The 24,307-nt window shown below is 37.4% G+C and overlaps 1 protein-coding gene across 3 annotated transcripts; it reads right to left on the minus strand.

Moving 5' to 3' along the window:
- Positions 1-549: 549 nt before the first annotated feature.
- On the minus strand, positions 550-21,916 carry LOC124405620 (multiple epidermal growth factor-like domains protein 8). Of its 3 annotated transcripts, XM_046880651.1 has the most exons (26): positions 21,386-21,916; positions 20,846-21,129; positions 19,943-20,106; positions 17,220-17,494; positions 16,718-16,902; positions 16,002-16,341; positions 15,632-15,882; positions 15,286-15,519; positions 14,868-15,152; positions 14,375-14,512; positions 14,013-14,272; positions 13,028-13,645; positions 11,202-12,758; positions 9,416-10,756; positions 8,430-8,854; positions 7,983-8,317; positions 7,683-7,897; positions 7,240-7,519; positions 6,502-6,736; positions 6,116-6,142; positions 5,679-5,994; positions 5,402-5,577; positions 4,632-4,885; positions 4,292-4,327; positions 3,940-4,127; positions 550-2,513 (listed from the first exon to the last, which is right to left on the minus strand). In XM_046880651.1, the coding sequence occupies exons 2-26, from the start codon at positions 21,048-21,050 to the stop codon at positions 1,653-1,655; spliced, it is 9,201 nt and encodes a 3,066-aa protein (XP_046736607.1). In that variant the 5' UTR covers positions 21,051-21,129; positions 21,386-21,916; the 3' UTR covers positions 550-1,652. The 3 variants fall into 3 exon arrangements, with proteins under 3 accessions (XP_046736607.1, XP_046736608.1, XP_046736609.1); XM_046880652.1 differs by lacking the exon at positions 4,292-4,327; XM_046880653.1 differs by lacking the exons at positions 4,292-4,327; positions 6,116-6,142.
- Between the last annotated feature and the right edge of the window lie 2,391 nt (positions 21,917-24,307).

The raw sequence follows: 24,307 nt of genomic DNA on the forward strand, positions 1-24,307 counted from the left end.
GAAATAATTAATTGGCTTTTGCCTTTATACAAAGGCTTTAACGTGTATCGAGAAAAAGTTCAGACATTCATTTTTAACAAGGTCTCAAAGACTGGAGCGACGGGATTACGCTTTCTACGCTGAGTTTTCTGATTAAAGCAAAACATGGAATAATAATCTTTTGTCCCCTTTCAAATCATACAACTTTTATCTATCTTATTTTTGTAACACGCTTATTTTTTTTGATACTCGACAAGTTTGATTAAAATGGCACACCCTATACATTTAGGTGTGCGCACGCGTGTATTTGTGTGTCAATTAGCATATTAAGACTTATTCTGAAATAGATTTTGCCTCGCCACTTACACCTCTTACTCTGTTATAATATGCCTATACATATACTCACATGTATAGGTAGACTTAATACAAATTTGTAGTATAATTTTTAGCGATTAATACATAATTACAGATCATTTTGTGTGTGTATATATATATATATATATATATATATATATATATATATATATATATATATATATATATATATATATATATATATGTATATATGTATATACAAACTTCCAGTCCACTCCACGCGACAACATGGTCATTATTAGAGAAATGAAAATCAAAAGTAACATGGAATATCATGATATTAATCATAATATATAATAATATAATATTAATCGTATTGAAGAAACCATAATTACCCAATAGAGTGTTGTAAAATAGTTGTTATTCTATATAGGATGTTTGTACCTATATTACGGTCGGAATATTGCCTAGGAATGTCTAAATTCGATTGTAAAAATATTATATAATTATTTATGTATATTTGTATATAATAATAATAATTGGCAATAGCCGTTCAAAAGACAGGAAAAAAAAAGAAAAAAAAAAAAAAAAATTGTGGCCTAGCTTATTGCTAAAAATCACAAAGTATTTTATGACTTTGAATCTAGCAACATATATTATCTATTATTGAAAAATAAAATCAAATATATTAAAATACTACGTAATATTATACACGGATCAAATTTTTTTTAAAGTGAGCTGCAACCCGTGCATAATCCATATACCAACGACAGTTTCATTTGAGGTTTAAAAAATGTCATATCTACAATTAAACTGTTGCAAGAAAGTATTTACATTCGTATCGAAACAAATTTAGGGACAAAAATTTTGAACCCTTCAGTTCAAACAAAGAGCTTTGATCGAACTATAAAAAAGTACAGAAACGAAATAAAATAATAATAATAATAATGTTAATAGTAATAACAACAATGACAACAATTAAATAACATTCACCAGTGGATGGCGCGACATGAGTATTCTCTATAACAATCAGAATTATATCAGAAAAAAAAGACTCTTTCTTTTCAAACTTTCTTCCTTAGCAAAATTTAGTCGCACCATATATACCGAAAAAACTTATTTCAACAACCCAAATTATATTTGTCGAGTGTAAATGGATATGTAATAAAAATTTCAGAATAAAATTTAGCTGCACATCATTGAAATTGTATAAATAATACTAATACCGATAATAATAATAATGATAAAAATATAAGGACGCAATGATAACTGATAAAGAGAGACAAGAAAAATTATAGTGACAATGGTAAAAATAATGACAGTATAATAGTCATATGGACTTTGTGTAAAATTTATACTTAATTTGGGGCATGGCTATTCCTACGTCTCAAGAACGCTCTCCCATTAACAGGATGAACTCGTGCCAATAAAATGAGAGAACTACCCAGAGCAAGTTTAACTGGTGCCTGTCGTCCCCCAGGTAGACGAATAAAAACAGTCGCAACAGCAGCAACACCGTCGTCTGTAGGTTCAACGGCGACAGGTCTGACGTCACTGTGAAAGTTCATCTGTTTGCTACGCCGCCCTTTCCTAAGAGGAGAACTGGGACTGAGACCGCTACAGCCGTCCCTGTCATACAAAATAGTGGCGGAAGCAAACGGGCGTTTAGCCATGTGTAGCATCTCGACTACGTGTCGTCGGCGAGCTCGCCTGATATCAGCTGCCTGCTTTGTCTTCCAAGCTACTACACACGCTGCTAGGAAAAGAAAGAAGCAGGAGAAAAATACCGAGAAAAATACGAAGAGGTCAATATGAAGCTGGTCCTGCCTGAAGAAAATCATGCCATAGGCGGCTCTCCCATTTATTTCTGGGCTGGGAGCGTCTATCGCACGAAGTGCTATGTGGAATTTTGTCTGGCCAAGCTCATGCTTGTCCTGTGGCAACGTAAGAACCAGTCTGTTTGTTAGATTTCTTATCACTAGGAAAGTGTTTTGCTGTTCTATCGTCACAAAGGTTGCCAGACCCTCTGCGTAACGCTCCATTACAACGTACTGCGCCCCTGAGATCCAGTTACTTTCAGTTGTTGTTGTATCGTTCGACTGAGAAGACGAGGATTCTTGGGGGTGGAATTCAACCCTTCGCATCCTGTTGTAAGGGTGATTATCCAACCAGTCATCGTGATAGTCATTGCGTAATTTGAATCGACTATCCAGTTCGACCTGAGAACAAGAAAAAAATTGTTCAATGTGTTAATTAACTTGGTTTATTCCCTGAACTGAACCATAATGTTGAATGTTTTGACCTGAAAAGCGGGATGAAAGTCGCATATTATTCCCTCTGTACTTTTTACTCTCATCTGTGGGAAAAAATTAGCACATTTCTCGCGTATTTGTGGGAAATATAAGGTCATATTTACCGCAAGTTAGTTTTTCAGTTTTCCTGGTTTTCTCTCTTTCTTTTCTATTTTGAACCACATCTCTCTGTATTATTATAAGCTTTTAATAATATTGTAGTTCTGTGACTGACAGATCATACTTACACATAAATGGAAATCAGTTTTAAGTCAGTAATGTAAACAGAGTTGAGTCGGGAATAAAAGTTGAAAATATCAATTGAATATGATGTGAATTGTTGATGTTGCTAATATCGAACAAACAATTCATAGTTAAACAATTATTTTTATTGTACTTCCACGAATTTTTTAAATTTTATTTGTAAAAAGTATATGTTTGGGTGGAACCCCTCCAATCTTCGCGTTGGTGGCTTCAACCCCTGTCACCCTGAACCCGAAGCGACGTTCGGGCAGTAAATTCACCCATAGGAATACTCTGTGACGTTATTCTGTTGTTACATAATGTACTATTTGCACGCACTTGTGTAAAAACATAAAGCCGTACATTTTAGTGAATTTGACCGGCCTTGATAGTTAATCTGGTTAATTAGTCGATGGTTTAACCGATTAACCCCAATAAGTCATTTCGGGTGGACAATTTCACCCCAAACATTTTTCAAATGCTTTTCAGAGTCCTTAGTCGTGGAAATGGGTCTCTTGGCGAAATTGTTCATGCAAAATAAAAGCCATTTTTCGAAATTTTTGGCACTTTCTTAAACTTTAGCGATGCCTTACAATATCTAAACAATTAATTTTGGCTAGGAAAACTGAGGGAGCTTTTTCTGCAATCCTTAAACAATACGTAGATATTTTTTTAGATTTTTAGAACTAAGTTTTGAAGCAAAATATCACGTTTGGGGTGGGTTTCACCTCGTGTGGGGTCGTAATGGATGTCGAATTTCTGTGTTATAAATTCGAATGAACGTTTAATAGCAAAGTGGTAACTGAAATTGCCTCATGCTTGACTGAAATTTATATTAATATGATTTTAAAAGAGTTTAAATAATGTTTAGTTTGAAAAGTTTTGTCATAAGTAACCACTACAGGTGACTGTGCAGATGTTGGACATTTTCATAGGTGATTATTTGTAAGAAATATTATTTTGAAAAATATCGACATAATACCTATTTCAATTTTCAAATTGTTGGTCAAATTTCATGACCTGATGTTTTAAATTATTCTAGTCTTTTGAAAACCTAACTTTGCGCGTACTTTTCATATTTGCAGGTCTGTTATATCTAAATGAAACTTACGTCCTGATATCCCGTAGAGCTGTTTAAACTGACGACAAAAGAGTCGTCTCTGGGACTGAGAAAGAGGTCTAGTGCACCTTGAGTGACATCAACCATAACTCGAATATCAACGTTCATGAACCTTGGCTGAACCATGTAGAATACAGTTTGTCCTGGGTTCAGCGGTTTGGGCTTGACTTTGCACTCATCTGAAATAATGGCGAAAAGTTTTAGCCGAAATGCTTGCCGCCTTTTTAATCGATTTTCCGCCATATTAATATATTATTATGTACTTCAATGTTACCTATTTAGGGAAATATTTTATTTAACGATATAATAATGTAATAAAAGGAGTACAAACAGTCGTACAAACCATGTGATCCTCCGGACATAAAAGCATGATGCAAGTCAACAAGAATAATCATTTATGAAAATATATACCACTGCTACATGTAATTCACTGGTCCAACGATCACGCTTATCTTTCAAAACTTGAATTCAGAAATGTAGTTTACAAAATTTCAAAAACTCACGAGATATTCATAAATATTTGCGTGATCGTTGATATTCAGTGAAAACAATATTGCATTGATTTGTGGTAGGAATCAGTTATTACATATTTTTTTTAAAGTTGCAATAATCTGATCTTATCACAAAAACAGAACACAGTCTAAAAAATTTGTTGGAGGCAAAATTCACGCTATGCAACTCACCTATTAATTTCGAATCGAAGCACATCTTGTTGTCTACAGTAACAGTCTTGTAGCACTGGTGACCCATCGTCGGTGTTCCGGCATAGTTTTCTCGGCACTTACTGCACTGAACCATCCAGCAGGGGGTGGCTCCAGTATTAGCTGCTTTTATCGGACCACTCGCACAGTTCTGCTCACTTTCTGTATTGTTGCCGCAATTGCATTTCTCACCTGTCACTGCATCGCACGTATCTCCATGACCGTGACACTCACAGCTATGGAGAAAAAGAGGAAAATTTCAGGGATATTGTATGAATGAATCAAATAATTCGGTCCGGTTCATTCAGTTTTTAAAAAGAACGTCATACAAATACAAAATTTTTGCTCGAATATTAGGTACTTAAAAAGTGAATTCAAAGGAGAGAGTCATAAACTATACATGAAAGCTATGCAATTAGTGTATTATTTTGGGTCTGTGCTTTCGCTTGACCCATATGTGATTATTTTCTGCTTTTCTCCGCATCCTGCCATGTGAAAACAGCGGTTTTGCGTCGTTTATGGTTCGCCCGAGTGCGCACGAAGCCCGAGAGCACCGTGGCAGCAAGCTAGTCTACTCAAATTGTTGATCAGTACCTGGTGAAGCGGCAAGGTCTTCACACTATTGTTCAAGCTTCAGTAAGACTCAAAATAACGGTTTTTATCCCTTCAGGGGAAAAACTTTTCTATCATATAATTGAAAATCTCAGAAGCGTAATATTTGTTCAAATTAAGACATAGTTACTTCAACTTACGGTCTACAAACATCTCTAAGGTCTTCGGTACCCCTAAAATTCCCCTTGATGCATTCTGCGCACTTATCTCCTTTCGTGTTATTTTTGCACTCGACACATCTTGCATTAGCTATCGGTCCCTCAACTAATTTCTCCTTCCACATTTCCACGGACATTTTTCCTACCTCGCTCGGATCCTGAATGAAAGGAAAATAGTATGTACGTCCACTAATTTCATCAATGAACAGAAATTTTCGAATAACGGGGAAATTCACAGCTGTAAACAAACATCACTTACGGTTACAATCATGCTTTCGTTGATACAGACGTGAGTGTGCCCACTGCAGTAATCCAAGCAGGGTACACACTGTCCGTTGTCTGCAGGGTTGCCGACAAATAGTGGCAAGCATTTCTCGCACTGGGGACCCATTGTGTTGTTGTGGCACTCTAGACACACATCCAGTTTATCGGGTCCAGCACAGTTACTATGACCGTTGCACTGACACTGAATAGAACAGTTGGCACCTACGTAGCCAAAATCACAACGACAGACATCAGGTTCGATGCACGTGCCTCTTACACAACCTTGTGAGCAAACAGGAACGCAGATACTCCTAAAGGAAAGTTAGTAGAATATTATGTGTGAGACTGTTGGGCAAATTAAGAAATTTGCTCGTAGGTAGTTTGATTGAAGAAGAATAGTGTTTTTTTAGATTATCAAAATAGTTCACAAACCTTCCAAACGCATTGACGGCTGTGGTACTGCAAAGACAAATAACAATTAATGTTATGATGTTCTCAAATTTACATAATTTATGAGTAACATTGAGGAAACATGAATTGAGTTTTGCGGGATGTAAAATGAGTAAGCAATCGAAAATTGCCTAGTTTCCAAACTATTCAAACAAACGTTTTTCAATTTCCTGTAAAGTTTTTTTTTAAACCACATTTGCATACTTGATGAAAGAGCCAACTAGGTACCAGGAAGTGTATGGAGATAGTTAAACTCAGCCGTCGAAAGATGTTGAATAAATAGAAGTGATCCTAACAGCACTAGTACCAAATAATGATGTTCCCGATTGTATATAAATATACTTTCATTCGAGAAAGAGAATTCGTACTTTTCAGGCTTGTATCCAGAACCGCAGACGCATTTAAATCCTTCGTCCATATCGACGCACTGTTCGCTTTGTGGTGAGCAGGTGTGATGACCATTTTCGCACTCGTTTTCTGGCGGGCAGCTCACATAGTACCATGAAAATTTCGGAGGAATAACTATGGCTGGTACAGGAATTGTTACATTGTCTTTTTCTTCGGTAGAATCGCTAAGTTGCGGTACAGGAGGCGGTGTAGTGGCTACAAATAAATCACAAGGTCAAAGGAAGAAAAGACTAAACCAGATATCTTGGTTTCAAATTCTATGTTATAATGCCCACAAGATGTTTGCAAAAAATTCCTTGACTTTCGTGTCAAAGATAAGTCAGTTCGATTTGTCTCAAGGGGGTATACACAATTAAACGATCTGTGTTACAAACACGTTAAACAAACGTGGGATTTTATACCTCGACAAGCAATTGTTCTATTAAAATGTATACAGGGAAAATTGTTATTGACAATAATGTCAATCGTTTTGAACGGTGATCTTCATATTTTTGAATAGAACAAAACCCTACGGAATTAAATAATTGATTTTCAGGATTTAAATTCACAAAACACATCCACTTTTTCAGCATCTACTCGTTTTCACCCCTCTTAACCAGATCCAATTTGCAAACATAGTTATATAACCTGATATATCTATCACGCTCAAGTATGCATGGAAAAATTTCAAGAATTGTAAGAAAAAAATGTTTACGCACGCGTCTCTGGCGTTGCATATAGCTGGTTATATAGCATCTCACAAGTTCCACCAGCTGGATGTTCCGCCGGGGCTTCAAGGGATCCTTCAGTACATATCCCCTGCCCAGTTATGTTTTGGGAGTCAAGTGAGCACCATCCGCAGTGCGTATGTTTCAAGCACGTACTGCATTGTTTAAAAGTTTCACATGGCTCAGGACAGTGATCAGAATCTGCCCCCCGAAGCACCAAACCGCACACACCTCCAGCACAGTAAAGTGGTTGATACGACGGGGAGATGCACTGGGTAAAGAGAGAAAATTGTTCTCGCATATTAGGTCTTTAAAATAGTAAATACGTGTTCATATCTTTTTCAGAGTCTGTATCACAGTGCGGTATTAGTTATCATATACTCGATTAATTGTGCGTGGTTACAAAACTAGGATCATAATCGCTACATGGTTACCTCGTTTAGCTGTGTTGACCATCGACATTCGCTCCATCCACCTTCAGCTCCTGTGCCCTTAAGACAGTTCTTACAATCCTTATGGTCACTGCACCTGCTGTCACACTGAGCCTGCGGAGTATTTCTCATCTTTATGCTGGATCTGTTGAATATATCTTCAGCAACGCAATTCCAGTCATACACAGGTTCTGCGGAAACTTTAATGCCGAGTTCAACTGTAAAAGCGAATAAAATATGTTAGTAGATGGAGGTTGAAGAAGTTGATAAATTGAAGAGTTCGAAATTTTTGAAACTGCTTACAAGTTTTTAAAACTTGTCTGGTCCAGACACAGTTTCCAAGGCTTTTACACTTCTCACAATCACTGGCCGGACATTGCCTCTCTCCGCATTGATTGACATCGCTTACAGAGAGATTACACTTTTTCTGTTCATTACAATCCTTTTCTGCTGGAATACACTTTCCATGTGGACAATTTTTGCACCATTTACAAACAGGCTCGTCTCCTTTGAAGTAAGGCCACTGAGCCAAACACTCGGTACACGTTTTAAAATTCGCACACGTTCTGGACGCCATCCAGTCCGCGTTACAGAATAATCCGTTGGACCGCTGTGCCTGTGTGATGTTAACGTCGCACCTAAGACGAAACAATAGAGATCATTATTCTATTTCTAATCTATTTATCATATTTCACCATATGAAAAGACTTAAGAAAGCTCTTATACCACATTCCATTTAATTATACTAACTTGTCTTCTCTATTATCAAGATTTTCATTAGAGAAACAGTAAGTCGCATTTGTCCCTGACAGAGTGGTGACGGCGCAGAATGAGCATCCAAAATACTTTCGACAGGTTGGTTTATCTGTCCAAAGACTGCAAAGATCTTCAGGGATGTTTATCAGCGTAACGTGACTTTTAATTCCACCATCAAATCCTCCTACGACGTAAATAGCGTTAGTTTCTGGGTCTGCATGCGTCATTGCATGAGCATAGGCAGGAGGTGGTGGTGTTCCTATGATGTCCATGTCTGTGGTTATCAAGCGTATCCACAGATTGCAGGAATATTTGTAGGCTATTAATGAATCTGTCGTATTACGTGGATACTGACGACCTCCAAAAATTACCATATACTCATCCGTTGTAACCGCAGAGTGAAGAAAACGAGCTTGTGGCTGAAACGTTAGAAATACAGACATCACATACTTTGTTTTCAGATATCCCCAATTTAGTCAAGATTTTCCATCTTTTTTTTTTGGGGGGGAATTAGATGTAATAAATAAAAATTGTATATTCTATTGTTCAAGACATTATTCTACAAGCGAAAATAGGAATTAACTGTTATTTACTAATTGCAAAATCCCAGTAAAGTTTTCGAGTATGATATCTTACTCCAAAACGTTCTTAAATTATTATTCCTTACTTAGGGTAACGCAGTATTTTTTCAGTAAACTTTGACAAAAACATATTTTTTGAAACTTACAATTGCTAATGAATTGGTTGCAAACATATAATATTGGAATGAAACTTTTGAGAATTTAAATTTGGCAATGCACATTATTTGAAAATTTATAAGTGTGTAATGAATAAAAATGAGAAAATTCTAGAAATCATATAAAATTCCCTGTAACTTCCCTGTCTTCAAATTTTCTATGACCATTGAACACCACTATTTGAAGTAAACAGTGAAATTTCTTACCCTAAATAAAGTATCAAATAAATTGTGGGTGGCTTACCAAGCTATTCCCATCAGTTAGTTCATCAATGAATGGAGGAAGCACAGACCAAACCCGTGTTTTGTAATTTAAAGCGTAAAGTTTGTTGGATATGAAGGTTCTATTTATGGAATAGGTATATCCTCCGAAAACGTAAAAGCTCTCGGACCTTGCATGATAGACAGTCGAATGCCCGTAAACACCCAATGGGCCATTTCCAGTAGTATTAACAGTGTCCCACGTCTCAGACTCCAAATTAAACTCCCAAACCGTCTCAAGATACCCATATTTTGGGCTAAATCCACCGACAAGTATCAGACTTTCCGATTCTCCATCTCTTCTAAGGGTCAAAGTGTGTCCAGCCAATGGAGGCGGTTCTTTTTTGGAAGCATCCTGAGTAATATGACTCCATCTCTGATTCTGCAGACTGAATTTCCAAAAATCGTCTAGCGTGTTATTAGACAATCCTTGTACACCTTCCTCCTTCATCGAAAGACCACCATACACGTAAATCTGCTGTCTACTGTGAACTATTTCAGCAGCATGGAAATACCGTCCTTGAGGCATTGACGCCTCAGATGTCGACTCGACGGTAACCGGCATCCAGGTATTGTTTTTAGTATCAAACAGTCTGATATCATTGAGAGGTCCATTACTGAGAGAATAGCCGCCAAACATCCAAAGGCTTCCTCTGCGATCAGCAACGAGACTGTGGCCAAATCTGGGCAAAGTTTTTCGAAGATGATCAAGATTGTCAGCAAGGTATTCGGAGTTGAATAACTCCGTGAAAACCAATTGGTTTTCCTTTATTTTAACCGAACAATCGCGACCCCCGTATCCAGAGGTACAGACACAGTGACCGTAGCTCTTATCGCATATGCCTTGTTTCTTCAAGGCAGTACAGTTGTTTGGACAGAGCTCAATGTCACAATTTATACCAACGAATCCAGTTTTGCATAAGCAGTTACCATTTCTGCACTCTCGATTGTCAGGACAATTGTTACAAGTCATAACGACGTAGCTTGCGTTGAAACCTTCAACGTCGTCGAGCTGCTTATAGTGCACAGTCAGAAACCCTGATTTCGCCTCAACAGTCACAGGATAGTTGGTACTCTCTGTGCAATAAACACCAAGGAGTTGACTCTGGTGGCTAGTTGTGGTGGACACGAAGTCAGGAAGACCATCGTAAACGTAGACGCTGTTTTCCTGGCAACTTATATCGATATCGTCATGAAGCGTAAATTGTATAACACTTTGTATACTTGGCGTCATGGCTTCAGGAGAAAGTCCGGATGCTGGGCTCACTATCCATAGACATTCTCTGGTCGGTGGTCCGCCTTGTTGCGTTGCCAATAGAGCTACCTGAGAGCAGGATTGCACATTTCAAATATAAAACATGCAGTTACAATCTTAGAAAAAAAGTTTTTGTTACTATGTTTTCTATTATAGAAAAATGATTTTCCGCAATAATTATCAACTACCTTACAAAATCAAATCTACAACATTCCATGAAAATTAAATAACTAATTGAATATGATAAAATCTAAAAAGTTGAAGCTCCTATCGCGTTCAAATTGAACATCAATTTAGTACGTTTGCCAAGTAGTGATTTTTCAAATTTTTGAAACTACACAGTAAAGTATAATGTGATTAACAGTTCGGTGTTTAGAGTCAATGGCATAACAAATTCCCTGACAATTCCCGGTTTTCTGGAAAATCTCTGACTCTTGACATCCTGAATTAGAATTTATAAAATTTCCCAACTTTTTCCAGTTTTTGCAGATTAGTACAAAGCTGATTCTCATACCTGCGAGTGTCTGCTTCCCAGTCCCTGTCTTCCGGCAGTTTCGCCACCTAGCATACCCCTGGCCATGCACCCGTAATAGCACATTCCTCCGTTCCTCGGATTCCCGTAATACCCCATTTCACACAATTCACAATTGTTTCCTTTGGTGTTATCTCTGCAGAAGCAAATCCCAGTCTGTCGGTCACAAACACCGCTGTCTTTATCGCCATGTTCGTTGCAATTGCACTTGCTGCACCCCAAGCTTGTGGTAGCATTTCCAAAGCTTCCAGCCTTGCACTCTTCGCAGTATTTTCCAGTCGTCCAATTTTGGCACTCGTCGCAAACACCAGGACCATGAACGCAAGTGGAATGATTATAGCATCCACAGTTGGTTCTGCAGTCTGGTCCAGTCCATCCCAAATTACACTCGCACTTATAATCGGGAGCTTCACTGCAGTATCCGTTAACGCATTTTTCGTAACAAGTCTTGGTGCAGTTTTCTCGTCCATCTCCATTGAAGCCTCTCTTACACTGACAACTGAAACTCCCATGGGTGTTTGTACAAGCGGCATTAGGGTGGCAATCATGAAGACCGAGATCGCACTCATCGACATCTGGGCATTGGGCGTAGGCCCATCCAGCGTCCTCAGGATTTAGGGTAGAGTTTTGTCTAGCGTTAATGGCTGCGCTGCAATTTACATGCGGTTGATTGAAATCACCCTGAACACAGACTCCTGTGATAGGATTTTCTAAGCTGTAGCACCAGCCACAGCTCAAAGAGTGAAGACAACTTGAGCAGTTTGCATGTCTCCCGCAGCTCTTGCATTGATCAATACCAGTCAGTGTTGAACTAGACCTTGAAGTTATTCCCATTAAGCCAGCCTGGTCCATCCACTCTCTGCAGAGACCAAACTGATACTCAGACGTGTAAACTGAGAATGAAAAACACTCTTGCGTGGCCTCGCACCAAACGCATCGTCCTCTTTCGTCGAGACATTGGGTGCAACTGGACCTCTGCCTGCATGGTACAGGGCAGCGATCAATGCTAGCAACCGCGTTAGGCAGACGGCCAATTCTTGCGCATTTAGCTTCCTCGGTCCACCACTCGCACAGATTACTTCCAACACACGATTCACATGAAATATAATTAGAGCAGTTGGCGCAGGTTGAAGGTGTTATAGTGAGGTAGTGCCATTCACTTATGGGTTGTCCATCTTCGTCCCATTCAACGTTAGCTGCGCAGTTTTCAGTCTCATTGGACGATCTGGACATGCATTTGTTCGTTATATCGCACCACCCACAAGATGAATCTGTCAGACAGTGAAGACAGTTGTGGTACTGGTGACAGGAACCGTTTTGGAACGGTTCAAGGTATTCAAAGGTGAATACTTTGGGATTCTCATTGCGTTTGTTATGCGTTATTTCCATTTTACTGGCATAAGCATAGTTCGTTGTCACCATACGTCTTGACTCAAAGTCTAGGAGATAACGACCTGGTAGTAACATTGTTGGGTTTCCATCTGGCCAGTTTGTGGGTATGCATTGAGATGCCTCGGCAGTCAGATTAGCAACTAAAGCCTTGAAGGATAAGGAAAATACAGAGTTTTTAAAGGTGCAAATAAAGAAGTTGGTGAAATTTTTTCTTATGATCAGTAATCTAAAAAACTAATAAGTTATGATATTCGTTAGCAAGAAGTGGCTTTCAATAATAAACAAAAAAATAACTCATTTTGGTAGCTTCAATGAAAAATCCCAAACTATCTCATATTGCCATTTCAATTTTTATAAATTCTCAAGATGTTGACATTTGCAGAGCAACAACTTGGAAATTTTCAAAACAAACTTACCAACTCTCGAGCGTCGTCGCTGTGTGATACATGAAGAGTCGCACTATTATAACTAACGCAAATCTTTAGATGTTCGGCGGTGCTTTCCCAAACAGACTGAGGCGGTCTGAGAAAACCAAGCAGTCTTGCGATCATTTCTCCACCAAGACCAGACTCTGTTTTGGCACCTTGCATTGAGGGTACGTTAAAGTCGACAGTAGTCGCATTGACGATAGTCACAGAATCAGGCTGGCTGAAATTAACTGGTGGTTTGTATTTAAGAAACGTTAGTCCAGGTCGTCGGTCCAATTCTCTGCACTCTTCGACTTTTGCAATTTCCGTTCCTTTCGAGCCCCACCATCCAGGTATCTGAGACGCCGTATCTTCTCGCAGACCGCAGACACCATAATTGTCGTCTTTGTGGTGGCATCTTGCGTTCTGAACGCACCATGTACACGTACCTAGATTTAATTTATTGGAAACTGAAGTACCCCCCCTTGCGCTTGTTCCCCAACGACCGCCTGGCTGTCCATGAATTAGACACGAATGACAATCTCCCAAGGCTGGACAAATGCCGGGACACCTTGTCGTTTGCAAATTTGTTGTGCAGTTACTGCCAACAGTACGACCATAGCAAATCTAAAAATAATTTGGTAAATTTATTTTTAAATCACTGTTAGAAAAGTACAAAATCCTTATATAGCTCACATCAGTGAGCTTAATATTCAAGATGCTCTAGCCTTTTCCGATTTCTTTACCAATAAATAGAATTTTGTGATGTTTTTCAATTACTGGATTTCCCTGATAGCTAGATGCCACGAAATCATTTGAACTTGAACATCAGCACTTAGATTGAAGCATTTATGAAATATTTCTTGCAAAGTGTAATTCGACTTTGAAACCTTCAATCTTAAACCCTAAATGAAAGATTCATAAAGTAGAAGCAAACTTTTTTTTCAAAAACACACAACTGCATACTTAAACACGAAACATTTTCACAACCAACCTCATCAGCAGAGCACCAACCACATTCAGGATTAGCCGCGCAATCTGCGAGGCGTTTATGCCTTGAGCAAATTTGTTCTGGTTCAATATAATCGCCATCTCTGGGAGCCAGCATGGGTGGCAAAGTATAAGCAAGAAGGTCCGCATTTACGTTGCCATGATAGCCTCCGACAAGGAGCAATGTGTTTCCGTTCCTCACATCAGCCGCATGAGCAAAGACTCCCTGTTGTTTCGGATATTGAGAGTGGGAAGATGAATCTGCTGCAACGGAATAGAAAAGAAAATAGGTAAGGTTAGATAATAGTTCAGTTTGTATAAATGCAATTGAAGAAATAATTGATTGGCACGTAAATTTTCACTTACATTTATCATTCTGTCCTAAGATGTCATGACTGACCCAAGCGTGACAGCCGAGATGGTAAAGGTACATCTGATTGCCGTAGCAAATTTCCTCCTTGTTATGCCTATGAGAGTATCCTCCAAATACAACTAGATAATTTCCTGAAGATTTGAATCAACAATTGCTGTTATTGAAATGTTTTCTTCGAATGGCTTTCTCAATTTTAGGTAACAAACCAGGATCCAATAATACAGATCCCAACTTTGATCAATATAAACTCTGTTGATAGTGTTTTATTTACTTTATTCCGTAGGCTACATGATTTACATTATCAATTACTAGAAGCTATTTTCCTTCCACTTGAAAAAAAAAAATGAGTATTGCAAGTTGAATGAGAATTTGGAAGAATATCGAATTTTTTGATACTCTATTTTCAGTGTAATATTCCCTAAAAAAAAATGATTCCAGCCCTGTTACCTCAAATTGTTAAACATGACTAAATTGATAAACAATCACCTATGATAGTGCTTGTGTGGAAAGCACGTTCCCGTGGCACATAAGTATCCCTCAGAGGAGCTCTTGGATAATGGATCTCTGACCAGACCTTTCTGTCGAGTTGAAAAACGAACATCCTGTCGGAAAGTTTGCTGAAACGTGCCACACTCGCGACAACACCGCCGTAGACTAAAAGAGAATTTGTGGGCTGATGGTAAACCGTAGAATGTGCTACAACACGAACATCCAACTCCTTGCCACCCCTGGGGCGCACTTCTCTCCACCTTTCCGATGCCGTCTCGTCAGCTGAAAATGTAGAAATAAACAAGTACAATATTTGTGTTGAGAATTTAAGATATGGAATCTTGTAAAATCATAGTTACTTCATTTACAAATTATAAACAATTAATGTTGAATTGATTTTATTCCCATTACTTACACAAATTGAGGCTAATTTTATAAAGGTTTGATGAAAATTCTCCATCAATTGTACTTCCCCCGAATAAATATATCTCATCGTTGACTAGAGTTAGGGAATGTCTTGTCAATCGAGGAGGATAAAATGGTGAGTTTTTGGCACGCAGAGTCCAAGTTCGTTTTACAACATCGTAATGCCAAAGTTCATTAGAAAGTGAACCATCTTCAACTTTGCCACCATATATTACAAAGCCACCTGAGAATAAACAAAAAGACTTCATCAGTTCAATTCGTATTGCACACCTCAATTCTTCGCTACTTGCATTAAGAAGTGATCGCAGTTGAAAAATATTCAATAAAATACCAACCCTCATATCTGCAAGCTGCATGACCATATCTCGGAGTGGGCTTTGGTAGCTCGTCAAGATTCGGTGTCGTACAATCTTCTTTAACTACTGTTGATTCAGTCGTGAATTTGGGCTCGATGATTTCCTGAATGTAAGGATTTTCATCTAACGGATTACTTGCAGATATTTTATCCTCCCAATTTGACATATCATCATCAGTCTTTGACGCAGGCTCATCTGAGTCTTCGTCGAGTTCAGCGTATCTAGTATATCTTGTAAAATGAACAAATGAATTCTAAATAAGATCGACAAATCATAAAGATCAAGAAAATAAAGATGCAACTAAATTCAGATGAAAATCGGAAAGGCATATTGTTTTAAAATCGAATACCGTGGTCTTGGGCGCCGTGTCAAATGCTTTCGCCTCAGTTTCTCATTCCTTTCATTTCTCTCTCGTCTTTCCCGGAGTTCTTTTTCCCTTGCCTCCTGCTCTTTTCTCTCTCTTTCTCGATGTTCAGGGGTATTTCTTAGCTCTCTCCACCCATGTTGACCAGCCTCAACAGTTGCTCTGTGTCTTAAACTAAATGTACTGTTGTCTTTGATACTGTAGAGGAGATTTCTGAAAAACGATGTCGGGCGTAGGCCAAATCGCTCTTCACCTCCAGGACCGGCTTTCTCTAGCTCGCTTGTTATGAGCATTGGATCAAGATAATCAGGTGACGATGCTCCTTCTGTTGAGCAAGCAAGGTGTGTTCTCGTTTACTAAAAATGATTATTACATTTTTTGGATCTTGCACTAAGTTAAAGTAAAAAATTGTGAAACTGTGTAATTGACTGCTGGGGAAAAGAGGTCAAAAAGGGGGCTGGCGACTACTTATTCCACGCATATGCTCTCCTTGATATTTGCTAAAAGAATGTGGGTCAAAAAATTTATCAGTTTTCTGTTTGAATTGAATTGTATATGATTAAGTTTACAACATACTGACTAAGTTTAATTGTTTATAAACAATGATTGAAAAAAATGTAAAGTGAGACATAGGAAGCACTAATACTGGTAAACTGATATAATTTTTTTAGCGAAGAGTTTCAAGAGGAGTTCGAACGTACCAAGAATCACTCCATATTCGTCCTCCCATTGGCTGTTAGAAAACCGATATACTTCCAAATTTCCAAGTATATGGTTGAGATCATACCCCCCAAACACGTAAAGAGCATCTGTCTCATTGACGTAAACCGCAGTATGAGCTGCACGAGGAGTCATACCACCTTCAGAATGTGAGAGCCAATGCCATCTGAAATACAGATAGCAAAACAATGGAAACAAAAGGCGAAGAAGTAGGTACGAGTTTCTTTCAATGTTTCAAAATTTGACTAAACTCAATAAAAACCATTCTTATTGATACTTCCTTGCAAATATATCTTGTGACCTAATCGTTGGAAGATTCAATAATGAAAATTCTCAAATCTGACCACATTTTTCTGTACAAATGTGTCATTTTCAATTTATGGGAGAAATCTTTATGTATGAAATAAGTTACGGGTCACAAGATGAACATGGAGCCAGAGAAATAAAAAAGAGAAATAATGACACAGAGATAATAAAACGTACCGATTCCCGACTGCATCTCTTCTGTCCAGTGAGCAGGACTGTCCTGAATATCCACTGTGACAGAGGCATCTTCCTCTTTTGCAAACACCGCCTCCACATTTGTCTGGGCAGAGAGCTCTAGAGCAATCCTTACCTCCCCATTCGCTTTCACAAACACATGTGTTCTGTAGGCAAACTCCATGGCCTGTGCAATTGTTCGGGCAATTTGTGACTGAGAATTCTGCTTGAAATCCATTGAGCACATAGTTAGTGTCACTGTACAATAATATCAGCATCTGTAATTGAAAAGTTTTACTGAAATTTAGTTAAATTCATTTACTTCATTATAAATCTGAGATTTCGGTTGCTTACAATTGATCGGTCTGTTCTAAAAGCATATGAAAAACAGACAGCAAAATTAATTTTTGAATTAATGTTTTAAAACTTATTCTGTCCAGTTTATCATTATAACACTAATCGGATGTTGAACACGTATGCATGAATGCAGATGTGAATATTTGTCATTGATATTCGCGAATGCAAATATGAAAATGCATTCTTAAATCTGGCGCCATTTCTCTATTGCTAAGGATTGACAATTGACTGACTGACAAGTACACCATGCGAGTCACACTCACACATTAGAGCCGTTTACATATTATTCCGGAAATTGCTGAGCTGATCCGAACTAAGCCAATTGTTTGTTTGATTATTTAACAACAAGTTGATAACAGAAACAAATTTGTTCCGAGGTTAGAGTGTGATTCAAATGTAAAGACATACTTATTTGATGGAAGTTCACAAACAAACTAATGTTTTTTGTCTTCTTCATATTATTTTCACCATTTTTATATAAGCAAAATATGAAGTATTCGTGAAAATCACATTCACAATTACATTGAAAATATTTGCACCACCTTTTAGAATGCAGATGCGAATGCGAATGTCAATTAATATGCGAAGACTCGTAAATGCGAATAAGAATGCAAATATTCGTTACATCACTAATGTACATATAGTGTAAAGAAGAACCAGTTCTAAGAATAGAAAAAAGTCTCATTACATTCGGAAGGTTGGTGAAATCTTGCTAAATTGGTTTGGTATCAAATGATTACTTGCCATGAATTGCCTCCTACCAAAAAAAATAACAATAATAGAGAGAAGACATGTATTACTAAGAACAACATGCCTCACAATCAGATCACAGAACGAAAGTTTTCCACCTCAAAATAGGCTCAGAATTTAATTATATTTTACTTTATAAATTTCTCAATATGTTAGCACATCACTGTCTAAAATGACTAAAGGAGGATGTGTAGGATTCTAAGTTCATTAAGATTCCATTCGTCTTCAATGACACTATAATAAAAACCAATAGACCAATAACATTTCGGTGTCAGTGGTTACACAAAATTTTAATCTGTCGACTGGGCTGGTGAAGTAATATGTATAACAACAGTAGCAGAGTAGCTGAGGGTTTTTGAGGTGCGATTACTACTAATGACCGTAGCCATTGGTAACATTAGTGTTATCACTATTGAATTTAATTTGTAAAAATAATTAAAACTATTACACTGAATGACCAAATATTTAAATGTAAAAATGCCAGGCTCTCATAAGTTCGGCAATATATTTGAAAGAAAAGTTGGCGTTCCTATATCTACGTATACTTGTAAGATTTTTCAAAGATCCGAACTTTCTTGATTTTAAGATTAGCTATTAGTAAGTAACTATTTTCAGAAAGGATAATAGAATTCATTTTTGAAATAACATGGTGATGTACGATCACCCCCTGCTATTACTTTCAGATGCACATTTGTAATAGATAAAAAGCAAATTAAATGTTGGAAAGGCGTTAAGCTTCATCTTGTTTTTCATTTAAAGAATCAAAAGTTTCATCATCAATCTCATTTTTCCACTTGTAAACAACTTGAGATATACGATCTGATGATACATAATCACAGATTAATTTTCTCGTAAATCAGTCGTCATACACTTAACCAGAACCAAGAATCACATCAAGTTTGGATAACGGTAAATTTGCATAATTAAACCGTGCGAGTCTCGCACAGTTATAGTCAGATCTATTGAGTGAAGCAACAGAGTCCTCTGCATCCATTTTTAGCTTCTATTATATCATGCTAGTACCTTTGTGAAATGATTGACTTTGTCCATTAAATCTAAATAAGTCAGGTTCTTTGGTGAAAAATAGTTTTTTCTGCATTTATTATTGAAAACTATTTTAATAGGTAATTTAGAATAGGATAGAATAGATTCGTTGAAATGTGCATAGCAATGTTGGACAAAAGTATACAAATTATTATAATAAGGTGAAACACAAAATAATGGCAAGCAAAACTGTGACAATGCAAGATTGTGAACAGAGTGAGACGTAAGATGATTAAGCTAAACACGAGTAGATAAACAATGAAGCTGAATGATCACATCAAAACCGCCTAAGTGCAAAGTAAGTAGGTAAAGTGCGTAAATGAACAAACGAAAATAGAAAGATATAGAAAAGTAATGATGTTTTCGAATTGAACGGGTACAAAACGATGTATGAAACAAAGTATGTATGTGTTCTTTGTTTCTTCACTCAAGACGACAGTCAATTTTACAAAAACAAGTTGACGTATTTATTTATACTGTGACTGTCAGTTTTGAAATGATGAGTTTGTAAAAAACCGACTCATTAATGTGTGAAGAAAATTATAGTAGTATTAAACAAATGGTGATCAACTCACGTAGCCAGAGGATGAAGTGACGTTTTGAGGCCCAGTTTTGCCACTGAAGCTGCCCAGTAGCGGAGACCTAAACGAATCCCCGTCATACACAAAAACGTAATCGTAACTGCATTCTGTTTCCATTGTTCTGAAGATGAGTGTAATAAACTGGCGACTGTTGTCAGCTGCATAACAAAGAAAATTAAATTTAATATGAAACATCTATTTGTTATTATACATAATTTTTATCGTGATTCATAGAATACTTAGATTGGTTAAAAAATTACTGTAAATTTAGTATATTTAATTATACATGGATTTGAGTATTGATATGTATTATAAAATTCACTATACTGAGTGAAAATTTAATTCCTAAATTTTATTCTTGAACTTTTTAAAATGTAATATAAAATCTATACAACTTATGGAACGTATTCAAGAATTTCAACTCTAAAGTCTTTCAAAGATTCTGCGATAAGCATTAATTATTACCACGTAAGTCAAAACTAAATGACCGGTGTGACCAAAGATTGAAGAATGCAGCTTTTCTTTAAATAGCGTCAATATTTTATACATCTACAAAAGTTTTTAAACATCTACCAGCAAAAATGTTGTTTAATTTCATGACGAAAAAAAAGCAAGAAAATTTTCTACAGATAACATGATTCTCAGCGACCTCTTACAAAAAAAAGTGACCCAAATTAGATCTAGCGATTTTAGTAGGCGGTCAGTAATTAAGCAGCATTAAATAGAGAATAAAGAATGACTCTTCGAAAAAGTACATTGATCCTTTGAGAACGTTACTACATTGTGAATATATTTTTGATCAAAGATCTGTAAAAAATTCCTGACTTTCAGCAATTGACCTATATTTTCTAGCTTTTAAAGCAGCAATTACAGACTATTTTTCAACGTCTTTATTACCCTTGATCAACCACTCGCAGTGCGAGTCCTGTGTATAGTTGGAGCCCGTAGGACCATCGGTAATGATGCCCCACGAGTCTGTGAAGACTTTTCGACTCTTGTCGCATGGAACTTGCTTCTTACTCGCCTGGGGTGCTAAATTGATGCCTCGAAAGAGGCAACCCCACGTCGCCAGCCATATTCCGATAACCTTAGTCCACCACATCACGGCTCATAGGTACTGATGTCGATAGTAAAGATAATGGGCATTGTAAATTGACTGGATCTCAATTGTCGCTTTATTCCTGTTCGAGAGAATGCAAGAGAAAAAAGAAAAGAATGAGAATAAAAATATTGATGAAAATGAAGAGGAATAAGCGAAGGAAGCAGAAGGTGAGAGGTAAAGGTGTAAAATGTATTTATGAAAGGTGATTTTTACTTGGGGTAAAGTGCAGATCACTTCGTCTGACCGTGAATATGTACGGCAAGTTAGGCTAGTTTCATTTCGATTGTTGCGGCAAGTAATTACGAACGAGTTAGGAGCGTGGAATACTTACATACCTATGTAATTTTGTTGATACGCAGAACTTATACATGCGCGAGCGGGCGTCGGAGAGGGATAGCGAGTCCTCGTCCAGTTACTGGCGCCAAGGTTAACAGGTATTTCTTCCCATCTCGAGCCAGCCAAGCAAGCAAGCAAGCGAGCGGTCGAATTGGTTCTGCGTTAATTAATACCAGTACCGTGAAATGGAATCATTATCAAGAAGGCTCGTGGCAAACAGCTCACTCGGTTGTTTTTTGGGGGATCAAATAGGAGCAGTTTTATCCTCGTATTTTTCCCGCTCCACCTTGTGTTTATTTCGAAAAAATGACCAAACAACTAGGAGTTATGGAATCCCATCGGCGAAAGTCACGATCACTTAATTCGCCGTTTGGCTACGATTTGTAACTTGTAAATATACGCTATATAGCCTCGAGCGATGTCTCACTCCTCTGCTTTATACGACTGACATCCACTGACACCTTGAATGTTTTCACGGGCTCTCTCTCGATTTTCAGTCAGTCGATCCTCTACTCGGGGTGGGAGCATCCCACTACCGCCACTGCTGATCTGCTGCCCTGTGGTCTATACCTATACTGACCATACGCAACTTCAGACTCTTGCCGCGGATTGTTGAGGCGCTGTTGCTAGTTCACAGACTCCGTGTCACAGATATTATTCACAGTCATAGACTTTATAGAGATAGACTGCCCGGTCTGTGCTCCGAGCTGAAGCCGTAGTTAGAAAGAGAGAGCAGCGGCTGGAGTCCGGTCTCTCACTTTAACCGGTGACCCGGTGGAGGAAATAGACAAATTATACACTTAACTCACCTCCCTGCTTGTCTTATTGATTTCCCCTCATGGCGGCTGCTCGCCACTTTTTCGATCGTGTAACAGAGGTCTGGTCCAGCTGTTGCTTTCTCTTTCTGGCTACGGCTTCAGTCATGCTTCAGTTCGGTCCATGAGCCGCGCAGTTTATCTCTCCTCTTTTGCCCTGCACTTACCGACTCGTTGAAATGGAGTCGGCAAAACAGTACACTGCAATTTCTCCCCCGCCCTGCAGCTCACCAATCGAGATACATCGTGATAATAGCGTTGAAAATTTGAAATCTATCGTAAAATGTATCTTGTTCTAGTTTCACGTTATTTGTTAAATATTTACTTTTATTTATTAATTCATTGAAGTATCATATTTATCATTCATTTATTAAATTATTATAAATATTATTTGTGGAATAGTTATTCGTTAGATATATTATAGTATTATCGGTCGATGATACCACAAAACTACGAACGCAAATAAGTTTTAAAGTAACACCAAATTCAAATAGACCGCACTGTTAACACGCGATGTATGTACAATGTCAACATAAATTTCCTGCGCTGCTAAATAGCTGTCAATTCAAATAAAATAAGGCTGCCGACATACAGTGTATGAGCTTAGAAATTTTTATATCTGACAGACGATTTTTCAGAATAGTGGTAATTTTTAAAATATGTAGGTCAATATGATAGTTTGAAAAATTGTAGTCAATTCAAATCGATTACAAAAATGTTGAAAAAAGTTAGTGCTTTCGAGAGTCAAAACAATAATAATATAAAACATCAGCAGCAACATCGGAGAAATCATGTTCAGTTGGAACATATGAAATTAAACATATTAAATTGAACCTTTCCCAAATATTTTTAACAGATTCTGTGCTGCATATGTAAAATCACAGATGCATTTCTTGTACCATTAATTAGGAAAAAATGCTTAAGACGTTAATGATGCAAGAGGTATTGAATAATATACGACTTATTGTAATAAAAGGAGTGAACGTGTGTATTTAAAAATATGTCTACACTAGTTTACCATTTTTTGTTTAATGATGCCTTTCTTTACTTAAAAGGTACAGGCAAGGATACCGGAACTTATTGAGGTATTCTGAACTGTAAGGAAACATTTATAGAAATACCGAAATCTAAACGTAGTAGGCATCACAGTATATTCACATGATTAATTATTAATCGCTTATTTGATTTAAAAAATTCCCACTTCCATTATTCGAATACATATATTTCGCCGTTCAGCAATTCTGTAGATAATTCATTAGATGTCAATAAATTGATCAATCTGGACATGGATACTGGGAGCAACTGACAATGAGCCACAAAGCAATGCCACGCTCAAAGCTACAAGGATAAATAAATATGAATCGTTATAGGACGAAAGGGATATGCGCTTTGTGTCGCGGCACCACCGCTATAAATTAGAGAAAATTTCTCACTACATGTAAAATTCCTACTTGAAGCATAATTATTAGGGTGATTCAAAACAAAAAGAATAAAGATTTTTTTTCACGGAAACAGGCTTAAAAGTTTCGTTTAGGTAGAAAAGTAAGCCTATGAAAATTTGAGCTCTTAATATTAATATTAAAATGCTCCGCATCGCACTTTTCTGTTTTTCATAAGAATAAACGAGAAAGATGGTCTTTGCTCCTTCTGATTTTTATAACTAGCTAACGACGCGTTGTGTAGAAAATTCACGGATACATTTTTGTAGGGAATTGAACGCTCTACAGTCTTTTTGTCATTTTTTCATAAGTCTAGTCTTTCAAAAGTGACAAGGGGTCAATTGTTGACCGTAAATAACTTTTGAAAGAGTATCATTTATCGAAAAATGACACAGACCTTTTTTGTAGAGCGTTCAATTCTCTACAAAAACATGTCTGTGAATTTTCTGTGAGACGCGTCGTTGGCTAGTTATAAAAATCAGAAGGAGCAAAAACAATCTTTCCCGTATTATTCTTATGGAAAATAGAAAAGTGCGATGCGGAGTGTCTTAATATTAATATTAAGAGCTCAAAGTTTTACAGACTTACTTTTATACCTAAACGAAACTTTTAAGCCTGTTGCTGCGAAAAAAATGTCATTGTTATATTTTAAATCACCCTAATAATT

Source organism: Diprion similis, chromosome 4 (genome assembly GCF_021155765.1).
Source record: "Diprion similis isolate iyDipSimi1 chromosome 4, iyDipSimi1.1, whole genome shotgun sequence".
Lineage (NCBI taxonomy): Eukaryota > Metazoa > Arthropoda > Insecta > Hymenoptera > Diprionidae > Diprion > Diprion similis.